This window comes from Misgurnus anguillicaudatus, chromosome 3 (genome assembly GCF_027580225.2).
Source record: "Misgurnus anguillicaudatus chromosome 3, ASM2758022v2, whole genome shotgun sequence".
Lineage (NCBI taxonomy): Eukaryota > Metazoa > Chordata > Actinopteri > Cypriniformes > Cobitidae > Misgurnus > Misgurnus anguillicaudatus.
Genome location: NC_073339.2, coordinates 26377445 through 26395772, shown reverse-complemented (window position 1 = coordinate 26395772; position 18328 = coordinate 26377445). Strand labels below are relative to the sequence as shown.

General features: G+C 37.1%; 1 protein-coding gene across 1 annotated transcript in view; it reads left to right on the top strand.

The window, feature by feature from the left end:
• Positions 1-18328, top strand: part of prkx (protein kinase X-linked) — a 377186-nt gene that overhangs the window by 15162 nt on the left and 343696 nt on the right. Inside the window, exon 2 of the mRNA XM_073863571.1 lies at positions 12367-12535. Within this exon, the coding sequence (XP_073719672.1) occupies positions 12367-12535 (169 nt within the window). The remainder of the gene's footprint in view (positions 1-12366; positions 12536-18328) is intronic.

Here is an 18328-nt window from a genome sequence, read left to right as displayed (position 1 = left end):
ACCGAAAACCACTGCTTTAAAACATACCGCGTGTGAGATTACGTGGTTCTGCCTCGTCCAGTCAGTAGCATAGAGACACATGGAGGAGACCTCAAACACTGTGTTAACTGAGCAGATTATCTAGTGCCAAAGAGAAACTAAGTAGTTGCGCATATGTGCGCCCCCGTGATAAAACTACGGAATGCGCGATCAGGTTTTTACCGCAAATTTGCATGACGTGTAAAAGTTTTATTTCACCTTGCGCTCAGTTGAATCTACCCATGAGTCGACGCAGCCTGGGTAAAGTCAACACATACCTCAGAACCGCGAGAAGACGTGGGCAAGCAGGTTTTATTAGACATTGCAGAGATGAGAGAGAGAGAACGGGAGAACTTCTAGTCTACATTAACACCAGAAACATTATAGATGAGAGTAAAGGTCTAGGTTAGACAGCCGTGCCCAGTTAAGGAAAACTGAATAGAAGACAAGAAACGTGTGTAGGATACAATGTGTATTACCATGCCACTCATCTCATTATTTGGATATAACTTATTGCATATGTATGTATCTTATGGCTAGAATTAGTCATGTGGGTTGTATATGAATCTTTGGTTCATAAGTTCCTATTCTAAAAGTTTCATCAATTGTGCATAGTAACATGTGCAGCAACTGCATGTGGTCAAGTCTATTTAATATTTTTCAGTAATGCAGTTATTTTGGGGGGAAATGTGAATAATTGCATTGCAGGCTGATTTAAGGTGTGCCCTAAGTTTTCTGCTTGTGCTCCTAAAATTTTCAGTCAGGGGGTACAGTACTTCTAATAACAAAAAAGTTAGGTTGTGCATGTTTCACTGTGTCTGATGACAAAGTCGTCGCACGTATATTATGGCGGGTACACCTGTGAAGTTTTGCTTTTTGATCTAAGTTAAATGTGTGTTTACACTACACCTGGGGAAACTCACTTCACTCGGTCGCTCCAGCCAAGAGTTGCAGGGCCACAGCCGCAACGCAGCAGACTCGCTGTGTGTGTGAACTATGCTCAATGCGAACGCCGCTCACACATTTAAATTAGGGCCTCGCTTAGTATTTGAAGGGAGGGCCCAGCAAACATGTCCCTTTGGGCCCTGTGTGGTGCCATTGCGGGCAAAAAATTGGGGCCCACAGGGGCGGCCCAGCTACCGGCGTGAAATGCGGGGTTACGATGGGGACCCCAGTGGGACAGCCCAAAGTATGGGCTGGGTGTGGGCTTGCCCAAAAAAATCAGAGTGGGCCTCTATTGGTGTCAATTAGGGCTCACCGTGTGGGGAAAGTATGGGGCTTATTGTGGCACACTGGGCAAAGCGTGGGTTAGCTGTGGGCAAAGTGTGGGCTTACTGTGGGCACATTGGGTAAAGTGTGGGCTAACTGTGAGCAACATGTGGGCACAATTGGCAATAAATAGGCACCCTGGCTATAAATACATGGAAGTAAAATATAGAAAATGATGTGCAAAACATGTGAATTGAATACTGAATTTATTTTATTTAACAAAACCACACAAAACCACTTATTACTTAACAAAAGAGACAGAACAGTATGAATCTCCTCAGGGGCAACAGTTAATATTATCTTCTGGACCTTCTGATTCTTCCCCTGTCCTGTCACTGCAGATGTGGTGCCCTGGTTGCTTTTTATAAGTGAAAACATAAAAAAAACATATAAAAATCATAATTGAAAGACATTTTTTTAAAACAAACAGTCAATCATGATTAATCCAAGTATGTAACTTATTTTTGTTTTCTGCATTTTAACATTGTTTTTTAGCCCCAATTATTAAAATACTTCAAATACTTGATTTGAGACCTAGTTTTTATTTGCTTAAAGTCTAAGCTATATATAAGATATCTTTCAGTGCAAGATAACATTGGTGTAGCGTAGGGATGGGCATGATTAATCGACGATCGATAATTGATCGTTAACAATTTAGTCAATGACGTCAATTTGTTATTGATTAATCAAATACTTTTTTATCTAATGCAGGTTGTGTTGCCTAGCGTAGCGTGTGTCTTGAAGCAATTAAATGAATTTCACTGTGTGGCAGCAATTCAACATTTTACCACCAGGGTGCAATTTTTGACACCATACTCCGTTATCTGTGACCTTCCGTTTGAAAAAAAATCATGAAGAGGTCATGATTTTTTGGAACAAATGAGGTCTCTCTTTAAGAATGCGGCTCGCAGCTGCAGGTTCCGCTGCTTTAGAGCACCGCATATTCAAGCGCATATATGTTCCGTTTGTCTAAGTAAATGTAGTTTAACTGTTTGCCACAAGTTGATCTTGTAATAAAGGTCTCATGGAGGAAAACACGCTGTATTTTTGTATTCAACATTTTTTAATTATTAAAGTTAAATAATTATTTTTTATTATAAAAATATTAATGATTAATCGATAGTCGATCGTTAATTCTCCCGACAATCGACTAAATTTTTTTTATCGAATGCCCATCCCTAGTGTAGCGTATACAAGTAAATGTAAGCAAAGGGACTTTGGGATGTTTATGCGTGTTGTTTGCTCATGGCTCGCTCCGCCTGGATTTATTCCTAAAGAATCGGTACAGCTGATCTGTCTTTTATAAGTCTGATAAAACTAATATATCTGAAGGATGCAATACTACTCTATAATGAATGAATGAATGAATGAGTTTATTTTTTTTACATACTTAAGTAAGGGATAATGTAGAGGCAGCCGGTAGTTATCGCGAAATAAGCTTATTTTTGGCTTATTTTGCAGTAACTACAGGCTGCCTGTACATTATCCCGCTTATTAAACGGCTACTTGCCACATAAGGAAAAAACTGGACATGAATATGAATTTGAAACATTTTATTAGCATATTTGTTTTAAATTAACATTTTTATCCTTCCGCGAAACAATATAGTACCACGTGACTAACATTCAAAGGGATTACATAAAAAGACAGAAAATGCAGAAGGACTATTTATAACATCAACATATGAATATATATATATTTGAGTATTTTATATATTTACAAGTATTAAATTGCACATTTCCATTAATTGTGAACTGTGACATTGTAAATGTGGTCCCAGCGGGGATGTTGAAGTTGATGTTTTTGGTAGAGTCAGCGAAAGTTTCCTCTATGGACGTTGTGTTGATTGCACCTAAAATCACACTTATCATTAAAATATGTTGGTGATTGCATTTTATGATAAATATTATATTTAATACGAACACTTACTGCTTGCCAAGCTGTTGTCAGGATTTGATGAGAGTATACTGCTCCATTTTTGTCTGTCAGCGGTGGTCGGAGTCCAGTAAGTCTTTAGACTGCTTTCACATCTATGTCCGGTCACAGTCATAATCTTTCTTGTTTTCAATCCGGCACGCGAGAGAAGTTGCACAGCCGTGCTTCTTGAACTGTGGTTTGTGTATCTTCGTGAGAGGCCAGCTGCTTCGCTGATTGTGGGCATCATCTTGGCAAGGTAGTTATGTCCCATCAGCTCTTTAGAGTACCAGACTGTTCTTTTGTTCAGTGTTTCCTGGTTTTGTTGTAGTGGATGAAGATAAAATGCGTCTGACGGACAGAGTGCCAGGTATTTTTTGAAAGTAGTTGCTGTGTCTGGCGACAGCACATCGGAGTTTCGTATAAGATGTTTGTCCAGGTTGTCTGGTGGCAAACGTAGAGTACAAGTCCACTTGGGGGGTTGTCCCGAAATGTTCAGAAATGAGTTGGTAGTTTTCTGACGTCTAAAGATCCACAAAGTTACCAAATCCGTTCAGCTGAGTTTGGCCTAAACTCACAAACAAAAGGAAATGCCAGGCTTTGAGGACTTATCACCCGTTCAACCCAACAATCCCCCCACTGGGTTGTTGGATAGCTGTTAGCTAGAGAAGAAGGCCAAAGAGAAGAGACTGAACTAAACATCTCTTCTTGTCATAGTTGATCTAGAATAGTTATGGAAGCCCAAATGTACAGGAGAATACAGGTTAGGGCTGGGCGATTAATCGAAAATAACCGAAACCGAAATTCAAAACCTCTAACCGACATTATTTTATCATGTCGGTTATTTCGGTTTTTAATCCTGTTAATACTTTCCCTTTAAAAACAAACTGCTGCGTAACTCCGCCCCGTCCTGTCAGTGGCACAGCGAAACATGGAGGAGAACTCAAACACTGTTTAACTGAGCAGCAGGATCATCTAGTGCCCAAAAGAAGCACAGTACTTTTTTTAAGAAGTACTCGCGAATGTGCAGGCACCTGTGACAAAAATACGGAATGCGCGATCGGGTTTTTACCGCACACGCGCTCAGTTTAATCTACCGATGGGTCTCTAAGCAGCCCGGGTAATGTCATCACATCTCACTCACTCAAAACCGCGAAAAGACGCGCCCGCGTAAGTTTAATTAGACACTTCAGAGATGACGGAGAGAGAGAACGGGAGAACTTCTAGTCTACATTAACACCAAAAGCATTACAGATGAGAATAAATGGCTTAGACATCAGTGCCCAGTTAAGAAAAAATTGATTGAATACAAGAAACGTGTAAAGGATACAGTCCAAGTATGTATTTTGCCCTACTTATCTCATTACAATATGCTATCTGGATACAACTTATTATGTATGTATCTTATGTCTATAATTAGTCATGGGGGTTGTATGATTCTTTGGTTCATAACTTCCCATTCTGAAAGTTTCATCAATTGTACATAATGACATGCAACATCTGCATAGAGTTAAGTCTATTTAATATTTTTCAGTAATGCAGTTATTTTGGGAAAAATGTGAATAATTGCATTGCAGGCTGATTTAAGGTGTGCCCTAAACTTTCCAACCTTGTCAGGGAACTATGAGGCAAAAAATAATCGTTTATTAATCGTAACCGATGTCAAATGTTAGATTAACCGAGGTTTTGATTTTAGGTCAAATCGCCCAGCCCTAATACAGGTTGCTTAAAAGGTTTCAAAAAGGTAGCCAACATGCACACATGTATTGAAATGGACAGTTTTTGGTATGGTTTCATCAAAGACATTTCTTAAAGGTGCAGTGGGTAATTTTTAGAAGGATCTCTTGACAGAAATGCAAAATAATATACAAAACTACATTATCAGGGGTTTATAAAGACCTTTTTATAATGAAGCGTTATGTTTTTTATTACCTTAGAATGAGACGTTTTTATCTACATAAACAGAGGGTCCCCTTACGTGGAAGTCCCCATTTTATGCCGCCATGTTTCTACAGAAGCCCTTAATGGACAAACTTTTTTTACTAAGTTGTCTCTGACGATAACATGTTTTTCCGGTGGCGGCTACCATAGATTTTCTATGCGTTTCAAAAGCGAGGGGTGAGCAGTGGACTGAGCCATTGGTTGCAATTTGCAACCTCCCCACTAGATGCCACTAGGATTTACACACTGCACCTTTAAGTCTCTGATAGAGGCCAGGTGTAACATTTCACACCTAATCACCTTTCTATTGAGCTTCAAAAGGGGTCTTAATGTCTAACAGATATTGTTGGGATGCTTTCAGGTAGAGCCCGACCGATAAAGGATTTTGATACCGATACAAATGTTTGTTGGTTTTAAAAACCGATAATCCGATATATCGGCCGATAATTTTTTTTTCAGAAACGCGCAACAAAACATTAACAGATTTCCCTAACAGATTGCTGCTACAGCCACAACTATTACTTCTATTATTATTATTATTATTGACAGTAATAATTACAAAAAATAATGATGACATTATTACTATCATCATCATTTATATTATCATTAAACAAGATTAGGGATGCTCATATCAGTTAATTTTCCCGACCGACAACCGTAGCTTCTAAACCTAAAATTAACCGTTAACTTATAAGATTTTAATATGAAATTGTGATTGAGTAAAAATACAGTTGACGGTTGTCTGTGAACTAGTAAAAACAAAACATTTAATTTGAACGTGCAAACAGCAGCGACAGATCAACAACAGAACCAGGATTAATACATTATCAGATATTCACGCAACATTACCTTATTAAAAAGCACGCGATCGGTCCAGAGGATTAATATCCAAAGGGCAAATTGTCTCAGTTTCATCTACCACAGTGGTCATTTCTAAAGCAGGACGCTTTTCAGAAAGTTTTGGTTTTGCGTCGTCTTTCTCCGTTTGTGCAAACAACAGAGAGATGTTTATGGTTAGGGTCAGAGGCCATCAGCGAACGTCTGTCCGGATGTGCGCGAGACGGACCACGTCATCTTGCGCGGACTCGCGCGCGTCTCCGTTCAGCTTCCAAACACGCACACAAATGCATTTCTCATACAAATGATTACTTTATCAGACCGTCAGGGCAGCAATCCTTTGTGTCATTTACAGGACATTCACGAATTAAAGATAGAAAAGTGGCGAAATGTAGAGATGTTCCGATACCATTTTTCTCTTCCCGATACCGATTCCGATACCTGCGCTCAGGGTATCGGCCGATACCGAGTACCGATCCGATACCTGGGTGTATATCTGTAAAATATACAGCTATACATACTACTAGTCCTGTATGAATGGAGATAACGGTTTTATGGTGTGCTTCAGACTTATTCCTGTATAAAACATGAACAAATACATACAGTGAACTAGGGTATTTTTATTATCTGAAAGACATTTGACAGTAATATTTATTTTTCCTAAGAGAAAACGAGCCACAAATCTAACACTGTACACTGAAACGGTATTTTAGTTTTAGAATAATTTGAAAAATCTGTGGAATTCTGTGGGATGATTTTAAATGTTTTTAGAAGAAATTAGAGAATTTGAGCTATTAAATATTACAAAATTGCATCTAAAATAATTACTTTTTAAAGGCTTACAATTAAAATGAATACACCAAACCAATGAGTCCTCTGAATTAAACTGGACCAACATGAACCAGATAATGTGCATGTCAAGATAGAATTATAGTTTGTAGCCTATATAAAATGACATATATTATTGTTAATATATATTATAGCAGAATAAAAAAGCTTGTGTAAACGTTCTCATTATGAATTAAGCACGTATGAAGATAATTTCATCATTTTTACAACACAATGTAAACTTTATATTAAACATAACAAGAGCATTCGTCTTGTAAACGGATTTGAAATTATGGATGTGCTGTGCTGACTGTCGCATCACATAGACGACAGAGACAAGTAAGATCTGCGGTAAAACTCAGTGGTAAGTTTTATTTCATCTCAAATATCAAACGGTTCATGCTCTTATCATTAAAAACAATCACAGCAAACAGCACACGCAGGGTTTATGTACTTATCAATGCTGCTCACAAACGCGCGAGGCTATGTATGCGTACTTGTTGTCAAGGACAGTACTGGTCACTCACAAACGCGCTCAAGCGCAGGGTATGTGTGCTTGTCAATCACGGGCATTAACTCCGTTGAGTACTCCTCCAAAATCTGCGGGCGCGGATTCCGTTGAGACATGTCGATGTTTTGTTTTATTAGTCTGAAATACTAACAAACAGTGGACATACGGCTGCATGCTTTCATTTCTTTGCCGCTCTAAGTAAACGGTGGTTGCGTCACGCATGAGGTAACTTCCTGGTGTTTGCATTCAGAGCAGCGAAGAAGAAATGAGTTTCGCTTTGCAGCGTTAGCTTTAACGGGCATAACAAGGTTTAGTAAGAAAATGGTATCGGATCGGTACATGGGTTCAAGTACTCGCCGATTCCGATGCCAGAATTTTTTGTGCTATCGGCCGCATTTCCGATACTGGTATCGGAATCGGAACAACTCTAGCGAAATGTCTGTCGGCTCATGACGACACGCACCGTGTATTAACAATTTTTTTTTATTTTAACTGATAATGTTAATCGGTCATAAATTCTTACCTTCGGTTAACGGTTAAACGTGAACATCCCTAAACAAGATAAAGGTCACTCCTAAATGTTTGTGTGCGTGTGTAATAATTAGTCCCTATATTGCCTCACCGAATATAAGACAACCCCACCCCATTTTCCAAATGTATTTTTGGGTTTTCACCAGAAAATAAAATAAAATTAATTTTTTATTTTTTCTCTCTCTCTCTCTCTCTCTCTCTCTCTGCGCCTCACATGCGCACCTCTCTCTCTCGCTCGCTCTGCGTCTCGCTCGGCAAGTTTTTGTTAACCGTAAACGTGCAGCGTTTTAATTCAGTTAAACACAGATATTATGTTGCTGCTCTAATTTTAAATGCATATTGGAAGGGAGAGCTGGTTTTTTCTTAATGGGTTGCTTTTCAGACACTATTTCAGATTAATTCCGTTGTGCTTTCCCCCCGTCAATTTTTCTATATCGCGAATATAAGACGACCCCCTATTTTTTTAACCTACTTTTAGGACAAAAAACCTCGTCTTATATTCCGGTATGCTACAATGTCAGCTTGCTTGTCCCTTTACCTGCACTTTTCAAATTCTTTTCATCAAGCTACTTCAAACCATTTTTAATCATCAGTTGCTGCCTGCCTTCTAAAACCTACTATTTAACTAAAACCTACTATTTCTAAATCCATTATGTGACTCGTTAATGCTGCGGCTGAATGACAGTCTGCAACGCACACTTGGTGTCAGTGGATTTCACACACGTGTAAAAGAAAAGCTTACTTTTATGCACAAGCTACGTTTGATACTTTTTCTCTATGTCTAAATGTTCACTCCACGCAAGTCTAACTTTCATTTTACTATGCAGGGACTGTAACCAGAGATATGCTAGTTATAAATACAGTAATCATTACTTTATTTAGTGTGATGGCCATTGATGCAGCCACACATTAGAGCGGTAACTACATACATACATTACATTCACATTTCTGTTTACATAATTTGTTTCTTTAGTATTTAATGCAATATTTGTTAAAGATCACTTCATATTATTGGATAGTAAAAATGACAGACACAGTTGTTTTGTTTAAGTTTATTTTTCATTTGCATTCTTTCCTACCACCAACTAGTTTGGGTGCACACTTTCTAGTTAGTGGTTTATTTCCTTTTTGTTAATATTTATTTCTTTGAGTTTAAGTTACCTGTATGAGGAGTGGAGACCGGGCGCTGCTTAGTGCTGTGTGGAATGCCTGTGGAAGTCCGTGTCTATAGAGGACCGGCTGGCAACAACAACCATCTTTTAAGTTCCTGGAGTATTCCATGTTGTAAATTAGCTGGGGGAAATGTAAGATGGTTTGTTGATTTTGTCTGATATAATTTGTATATTGGCTAATGGTCTATTTTGATGATATATTTTGATGACAAAATTGTGTTTTGTGTTTTGATGCTATATTTTGATGACCAAATTGTGTTTTGTGTTATCCCCTGTGTGTGTGTAATGGACTAGTCCGGTGTGTATATAAGTTCCCTCATGTGTCATTTGAGTGGGTTTTTTTGTTCAGGTTAGAACTCTTGTGTTAAGTTTGTTTGTTTGTTTAGTTTATGTTAGCACAGATTTGAATTTCTTTATTCAAATTTAATTTGCTATTTTTTATGGTTTTGACCTTAAAATAAACCTTCTTTGTTTGGAAACCCTGTGTTCTTTTTGCCTCTGGCTGCTTGGTCCCTTACATTTAGGCAGAATAAGTTCGTTGTGGTTTCCAAGCTCGTTAACGTTAGCTCGTTGACATTAGCTAGTCTATGATGAGACATAATTTAGCAAAGGATAACGTCACACTGCAAATTGTAAAGCATACATTTTCAATATAACAGGCTAAGAAGAGATGATACGTCTCATTGCTTTAACTTTCACGCTATTAAAGAAATACTTCAGTCACATTGTCAAAAGTTAAAAGGACACTCAGTCAACTACTCTGTAACAACATAACATTACTAGGTAATTCCGCTTCAATCTCGGCTTATTTAACAGCAGCAAAACTGGACATGATAGTCACAAATTTTGTCATGCTTATTTGAGTTAAGAGAACTGATTGGGATGTTCTTTTAATTGTTATTCAAGCAATGTATGTCTCGTGACCAAACTCACCATCAACTAAACCTCTGTTGTCTCTGCCCTACTCTGGCTGGATCAGCAGGTTGCAGGATGTGTGACGCGTTATACACGAGTGTTGCCAACAGGGAGTTAGTACAATGCCCTCTGGTGGACAAACTATACAATGGTAACACTCATGACATGGTTGAAGGCTGTTTCGTCCGTGTTTTTTATTTATTTATTTATTTTTTAATATTAATTTATCGGCCATTATGAATGCCGATACCGATAGTTTGGAAAATGCCTAATATCGGGTCGATAATATCGGCCTGCTGATCTATCGGTCGCTCTATTTTCAGGGGAGTATTAACCTACTAGGAACAGACCAGTTTTTGGCCCTTTGATGTTGATTTCAAGAAGAGACCTTAGGAGATAAAGAGTGAAATTCAGTTATAATATTAATGCAACATTAAATCAGATCCAACAGTCATGGCTACCAACCAGACGTTACATCAACCTAACAAAGTCACATTTTAGAAAATCAAATTGGTTTAATGTAACAATTGTACGTGGAAATCTGCCACATAATTAAATTACATTCATCTGATGTCAGGGAACTACACTAACCTTTTCCACTGGTGGCACTTGCGCTACCAACTTTTTCAGTTACTGGCGCAAAATATGATTTGGTCGCACATATTTTTTTCAAGTTATATTAAGGTGCTCTGGATAATAATGAACAATAATGAAACTGTATTGCATACAGATATGCTTTTTATTTTACTTGCCATCTTTTAAACCACATGCCTTCTTGTTTTCTTAAACGTTGCAGTCGTGTTTCCCACAGATCTGAAATTTACTTGGTGGTGAAAAGGGCAATTATTACCCACTGACAAATAATGGTCTACTATACATGACGTAGAACTAATAATGTGTGACACAACACAATACTTTGATTTATTGAAAATTAATATTAATTTCACATTATATTTCATTAATCTAACCACCCCAAACTTTCTTTGCCATTAACAAAGCTGACACTGTTTGTCAAAGCACCACGAAAACACTTACTGTTTTTGCACTGATATATGAAGCAATTAGACCCCTTTTATCAAACTCAATATAATACATTACGATGTATAGTATATTAATAGACAGTGCAGGTCTATAGATTATAAATGTGACTGATGTTATGACTGATGTTATAATGGTAATAATTACTATTAGATAGAGCAGAAGCAGTAAAAGTGCCTATCTTTCTATTTCTCTCTTGCCGATTTAAAAAGCTTAATCCACTCATTTTTTCAGATTTAAAAGTCTACTTGCTGTCCCGGTGACAGACTTTACATTGCTTTGCTCGTTCAGTGCAATTGGCTTGACATTAGCATTGCTCTTTGCTACAATCTCTGTCCAAACTTAATATGGATAAGGTTTTAGAAAAGATATGGTTTATTAATAATAAGATTATTAAAAAAATGTGAGAAAGCAAATGCAGCGCGTGGTCGTAACAAGAACCATCGCCATAGAAACCGGAGGCACGCTAAAACTGCACTCGAGGTAGCGCTCATGGCCGTTTTCCGATCGACTCGGGTTATAAACACAACATTAATCAGACTTGGGACCCAAAGTAATTAAACTAGGACCTAACCGGACCCGACAGACCACTTAAAATATAAACCTGGAACCATACGGGTCCCGCGTCCTCAGTGAAGAAAGACCTCTGCTCAAGTTCAGAAACATGGAAGACACTGCGCTTGCGTCGCGTCGCTTTTAATTCATTGAGAAACAGCTGAGCACGCAAACGCACACTGATAGGGAGAGACACGACATGCTTTCACCCAAAATGAAGCCAACGTGTTGATGGCTCAGAGCACGTTATAAAACGTATTCTTAAAATCCACATTTCTGTTTTAATAAATGCTCATAGTAAATCATAGCATATTGTCTAAAACATTAGGTAGCACATTTGCGACCCATTAAAAATTAGGGTCGCAACGGCAGTTCAGAAGGTCGCATATGCGACCATTTTGGTCGCAGTGTAGCTCCCTGGATGTGGTGTTTGATTTTAATGAAAGTTACATCAGGTCAACGTAATAAAGTCAAATTGTTTTGAGTGAAGGCTGGTTTTTGAAAGGCAAGTCATACTCGATAGTATGATTTTGCACATTGTTAAAAACAACAACAAAGATGTTATTGCTAATGATATATCTTGCACATCCCTATAACATTGTTTTTAAAAGGCATCTTTTGTTTGCAAATACCACTTTCCTATATGGTATTTTATTATCTAATGGAAAATATGGTATGCATAACGCATGTTTAAGGGCATATTTTCTTATCTCGGCCCTTGCTGGGATTGAGGAGAGCATTTTAAATTAAAACAGACAGCAACAATAAGTCCTGTTTTTGTTTTTGTCTGTCAGGTTTTGTATAGCCACATTTTTACAGTTTTTTGCACTGTTTCAGGTACAGGGACCTTTGGAAGGGTTTTTCTGGTTAAGGATAAGAAGACACAAGGTTTCTTTGCACTGAAGGCGATGAAAATTCCAGATGTGATCCGTCTAAAGCAGGAGCAGCATGTTCTTAATGAAAAAGAGGTTCTGACAGAAGTGAGCCACCCCTTCCTCGTCAGACTGTGAGTGGTTACTACACAACGTTAACAAATATCATGTAGAACAGGGGTCCCCAACCTTTTTTACACTGCGGACCGGTTCCAGCTTTAATAAATATCCGCGGACCGGGGGGTGAGGTTGAGGGGGGGGTGGGGGGTTGGTCGCTGAGTTGCTGTTCAAACAAAGTGCTGAAAATTCTCTTTTTGAAATGTATAACGTTTTAAACGGAATAAACATAACCTTGCATTAGGAAAATGAATAATTGCTTTATTTATAGTATATTTTCTATAGATGTGTAAAACCATATTTTGGCGGATTGTTTTTTTACTTTCATTGTTTCACTAGTTTACCTGTCCATTTAGTCTTAATAATTAATGGTAAATGAACTTGGCTTGCTGTTCTCGGAGGCAGCTCGAATCTTGGTCGGGCTCGAGCCCCAAGTTCAAGTAACAGAACAAAAAAAAAAAATGCAGTGAAGGAGGAGAGATGCCAGAAGAATTGCGGCTGGGCGCAGAGGCTCACGTTGATTTTAATGATGATTGACAGTTTAGGTTCCTTTTCAAACCTACGTTAAAAGCACAGCCGTTAAAATATGATTAATAGTTTATTATGATGCCACGATCGCTGGATAATTCTGAAGTTGTTTTAAAGAAGAATAAAATAATTACTTTTCAGTCATTTGCGATGCCCATGTCACACAGTTGAACGTCTCCGCGTATTTACATGATTTGCGAGGTACATTTGCAAATTATTCATAAAGTTATAACTCTGCAATTCTTTGATCGATTGTGTTTTAGAAGTACTGTCTCCTTCCGTTTCAATGTGTATATATATATATATATATATATATATATATATATATATATATACCTCCCAAGGTTTTTTTCCTCCTATGACTTTTTTTACTTCCCCGGCTAAAATTCCGGGGTTTTTCACCCGGGGAGGCAGCCTTTTTGGGCTTAACTTCTATACGTTACATTAGTAATACGTTTGCTTATAATGTTGATTTATAGCCGTAGCAAATTTAACTGCTTGTGCTATCGTTTATTATGTTGTGCTATCTGTCGATTTTCTGTGCTTTTTACTGCATCTATTATGTAAAGCTGCTTTGATACAATTACCAAATTGTGAAAAGCGCTATATAAATAAAATTGAATTGAATTGAATTGAATTGATGCGCTGGTAGAGAGAGAGAGACCAAGAAAAAGAGAGAGCGACTCTGTACAACAGTGGAAATGATCACTGTTATTTGAAGTCGGCTCTAAGTACAAAATACCCGATTAAGCTATTACGTGGCTATTATAAAAAAAAGTTCCGGGACGTTCTTGCGACCCGGTGGCAACTTGTCCACGACCCTTAAAGTAAAACTAATTTACATTTCACCAAGTTACCCTCTGTAAAAAACTTGGCAAAATATCAAAATCATAACACAGTAAAATGTTTGTGAAAAGCTAATAATAGCATAATATTAATATTAAATAAATAAATAAAATAAAAGTGAGATTTAAATTTAACTCCCTGGGGTCGACAGCGCCGCGGGCACAGCAACCTCTTTATTTTGTAATCATTATACAAAGAGACTTAGATTACTATGCTGATTTTGGACAGATATGATTTATATTAGGCATCAGCTGGGTATCACGCTAACTTTAATTAATAAATTTAGCATTAACATTAATATTTGCCAGCCTCCAAGTTTGCAAATCTATGCATTATTCCATGATAAACCAGAGATATTGCATTAGTTGTTTTCCAAATTATTGTAATTTATTGTACATGGCATGCTACCTTTTTATTTTTCAGTTTTTAGCTCAGCAACCTCGTTTTTGCATATTAAGCTAGCCTTAATTGAAACCCTCATTTGTCTGCTATTAGTGATGCACCAATATAAAAAAATTCTGGTCCGAAACTGAAAATTTAGGATTCACGGTCAAAAACGGAAACAGATGCCGAAAATGGGTTCTTTTGAAAACTTTAAAATGTTTAACTTTTTTCTGTATATCTGCTTGAATTTAATGAATCTGAATTTTGAAACACAGAATGGCAGTGCATGGGGCTATATTTTGCAGTTGCATGTAAATATTTTTTTCTTAATTTTAAATTGCTGTGCAAAACAACAGTGTAAAAACAGCAGTAGAACTTAATCCAAACCCAAACTGTCAAAACGTAGCGTATTTAGCTAAACACATGTGTAGTGCTATGCAAATTTTAATGTAATACACACTATACTGTAAAAAAAAATTTGCCGCCCTAACTCAACATTTTTTAGTGACTTGCGGCATAGATTTTCTGTGAATTGAATTTTATCACTTCTGGCAATGATCTGTAAACATTAGCTTAATGGGAAATAACAGATTAAGCCAATTGAAAATAAGAAACTATGGTTTTTGCCCAATTAACTTTTTAAAATTGTGGTAGCATTCTTTTTTTAATTTACCCTTTTTTTAAAATTTAATCTGAAAATGTATATCTTAATTTAAAATCATCTTGCACCGACATATCTTAACAAATATCAGTGCCATTGTTTTGTCTCAAGATGCTCACCTATAATGTTTTTTATTAGGTTCGTTTGTAAAAAGCGACCTAAATGTCCTAATATAACTAAGGCCTAGTCCTGGATTAATCTAGACCCTGTAAACGCCCAAGTGTTCAGTAAAGCTTCACATAGATTTTAGTACTCAAAGCTCATGGAACTGCCACTTAACAATTCAAACGTTAAACATGTAAAACATATTACTAGGGCCGTGACTCGATTAAAAAAATTTATCTAATTAATTAGAGGCTTTGTAATTAATTAATCTAAATTAATCGCATTTTAATCACATATAAATATTTGACCTGAGAACATTAAGAAGTATTTTTTACAAGGATTTTTAGTATACACTCTTAGAAAGGATGTGTTAATTTTTTACACATCATTGTGCGGTAAGCTTTTAACACATTATGTGTAATTTTAACACATTATGTGTAATTTTGTGTTGATTTTGTGTTCAAGTATAACACATGTTGTGTTAAAACTAACACAAAATTTGTTGTTTCAATAATAACACAGAGATGGGTGGATTCCAGGACGACGCAGTTAGTGTGTTGTCCCAGAATCAACACTAATGTGTTGTTTTTAACACATCGTTCTTAGAGTGTACCATGAATAATGACTGAATAAATAAGCTTAAGCAACAAAATATTGTTTATTTTTGTTCAACCAAGTCGTTGTAATCGGAGTCGGGCTAATGTCCACGCTAGCTGCTGTATGTTTTGCATTGAGATGATACTTGAGGCTTGATGTGCTGCGGTGATATGTGAATTCCTTGTTGCATAGCTTACACACAACCATGCTCTTATCGACGCTTACATCCGTTCATTTTTTATAAAAAAAAATTCCCATCCACCGGGCCAACCACAGCGATCTCATCAGCCTCTTCGTTCATGTTCACTGTGGGTTGTTGTTGTCTGAAGTCATGAACGCTAGTTGGTGCTCCAGTATAATCGGTCCGCCGAAACTCATCCAATGAGAAATGTTCCGCGGTGCAAAAATAAGTGCGATTAAAATGCGTTAAAAATGTTTAACGCGTTATTTTTTGTGTAATTAATTAATCTTAATTAACACGTTAAAGTCCCGGCCCTACATATTACAAATATTTCCAAAAACACCAATATAAAAGTTGGGAGGGTTCCGTACCCAATGTTAATCACAATTTCACTTGAATTTAACATTCTCACACTAAGTAAGAGCTTATGAAACTACTACTTCAAACATCTTACAAATATAAAAAAATTGTCAAAACACTATAAATGTAAGTAACTGAGGAAAGGGTTCCTCTCTCAGTGTTCAGCAAAATGTCACTTGATTTTAGCATTCTTACACTCTTAACCCTTTGTCTTAATTTGGCCACAAGTGTCTCTGTGTTTCAGCAAATTGAATGATTTTTGGTGACAAATCTTATATTGTCACATATTTTGAGAAAATGCTTTGAAATTTTTCAAAAACGTAACAATATACCGTGGGCAGATTTACTACCCTTACGTGTTGTTAGCGGCCAAAAAGGCCACTAAATTAACCCCCTGGGGTCCAAAAACGCTGGGCCGCGTTTTGATCTGTTTTTTCCTTATCATGGCAGAATCAACTTAAAATACTCCATTATTAATAATCATACACTTACGTGTTTGACATCATTTGAAACGGTAAAGGGTTTTCTTTAATATGTGTTCATTCACAATAACAACAGATCCTTGTGTTTTTGTCAAATAAAGAAAATAAACAGGGTGTGCATCCAGACATTTCTGTCTCCGCCAGCTGTCTCTCAAAACACGTTACAAAAATCAATTGAAACTCTGCGAATAGTCGTCACACAAGCATGATACACACATCCAAAGAAAGCCTGAAATGTCTACTTTTAAACAAGCTAAATATAATCAAAAACAAATATTGCCTGTTTATGTAATCTGCATTGAAGTAAAGAGAGTACCGTTTTTCCTGGCTGACTTCATTATCTTTAATTTGGTCACGCCCACAGCTGTTGACATGGTAATGAAGACACGAGCTGTTCAACCATAACAAGCAAAGCGTAAAGTTTGATCAGATTTAAAGACTTTTTACCGCATGTTTGGATTATAAACTTTATTCACACACGTGAGGAATATCTTAATTTATGTCTGGACATTGAAGAAGAGAAGCATTTATCTTTAACGTTGCCTAAGAAGAACAATGGAGAACGCACTGCTGGATTAGAAGTAAGTAATGTTAACAGTTAATTTATACCATTTATATTTGCTATCATGTAACTTAATATGCTCATGGCTTGTGCAGTTCAGCCTACATACAGTAACGTTAAGCAACCTTAGCAGACTACACGCTTCGGATTGAAAAAGTTTCGCATTGTTTACAAACGAACGCGATCTCACGTAATGGCGGATTTCACTGTTTCATCCTGTAACAGTGTTAAACACAGTTATTCACTTATATCCTTCGTGGAAACTTTCAGTAAGCCTGAACTGCTGTATCTTTTAAGTGTGTGCTGTAATATGATTCCATGTTTACATGCTTATTTACAAACGAGTACGCGTGACCTCCCATAATGGCGGATATCTGTTACATGTTGTACAGTGTTAAGACACAGTTATTCACTTTCATATCTGTCATGGCAACTTTGAGTAAATGCTGCACTGGGGGATTTGCTGTAAAATGATTCCATATTGTTTACATGCAAGGTAATTCCATACATTGCGCTTTACACGCGACACCGTTTATTATGAGCTCCGCGTTGTTTACACGGAGACGCGAGCTCACGCACATCCATTTGCGATGTGTTTTTAAAGTTCATACTCGCTTACAGAAACGCGTTTAAAACAGAAGCTAGACGATAAGGGGATGGGCATCTGAAAACAGTCATCTGAAAACAGCTTTTTATATAACTAATTATTGCAGATGTTTATGATAGTTTATCTGAATGTAGTGCTATCATTTACCCATCAGTTATGTATGTAAGGGTATTTCTGTGGACAACTTATGCTAACAGCTGTTTATAACTCTCTTAGAGGTCTGCATCCCTCTCATCAGTACAAAACTATGAAGTGGAAAAACATATTCACACTCTTTGGACATAAAGTTATATGGTAACATGAGCCACATGAAGTTTACAGCTCTGTTGTTTATCAGTTTCTTATACAAGTTAAGGTTTTTAATAGGGTTCGTTTCCAAATAAACTGAAAATGTCCTACTGACCTTCATTTCTATTTTGATTATATTGTTAACTTCTTAATAAACCTCAAACAAACGTGTACATTTGTCCTCACATTCTTTACTGTAGTTCCCTCCT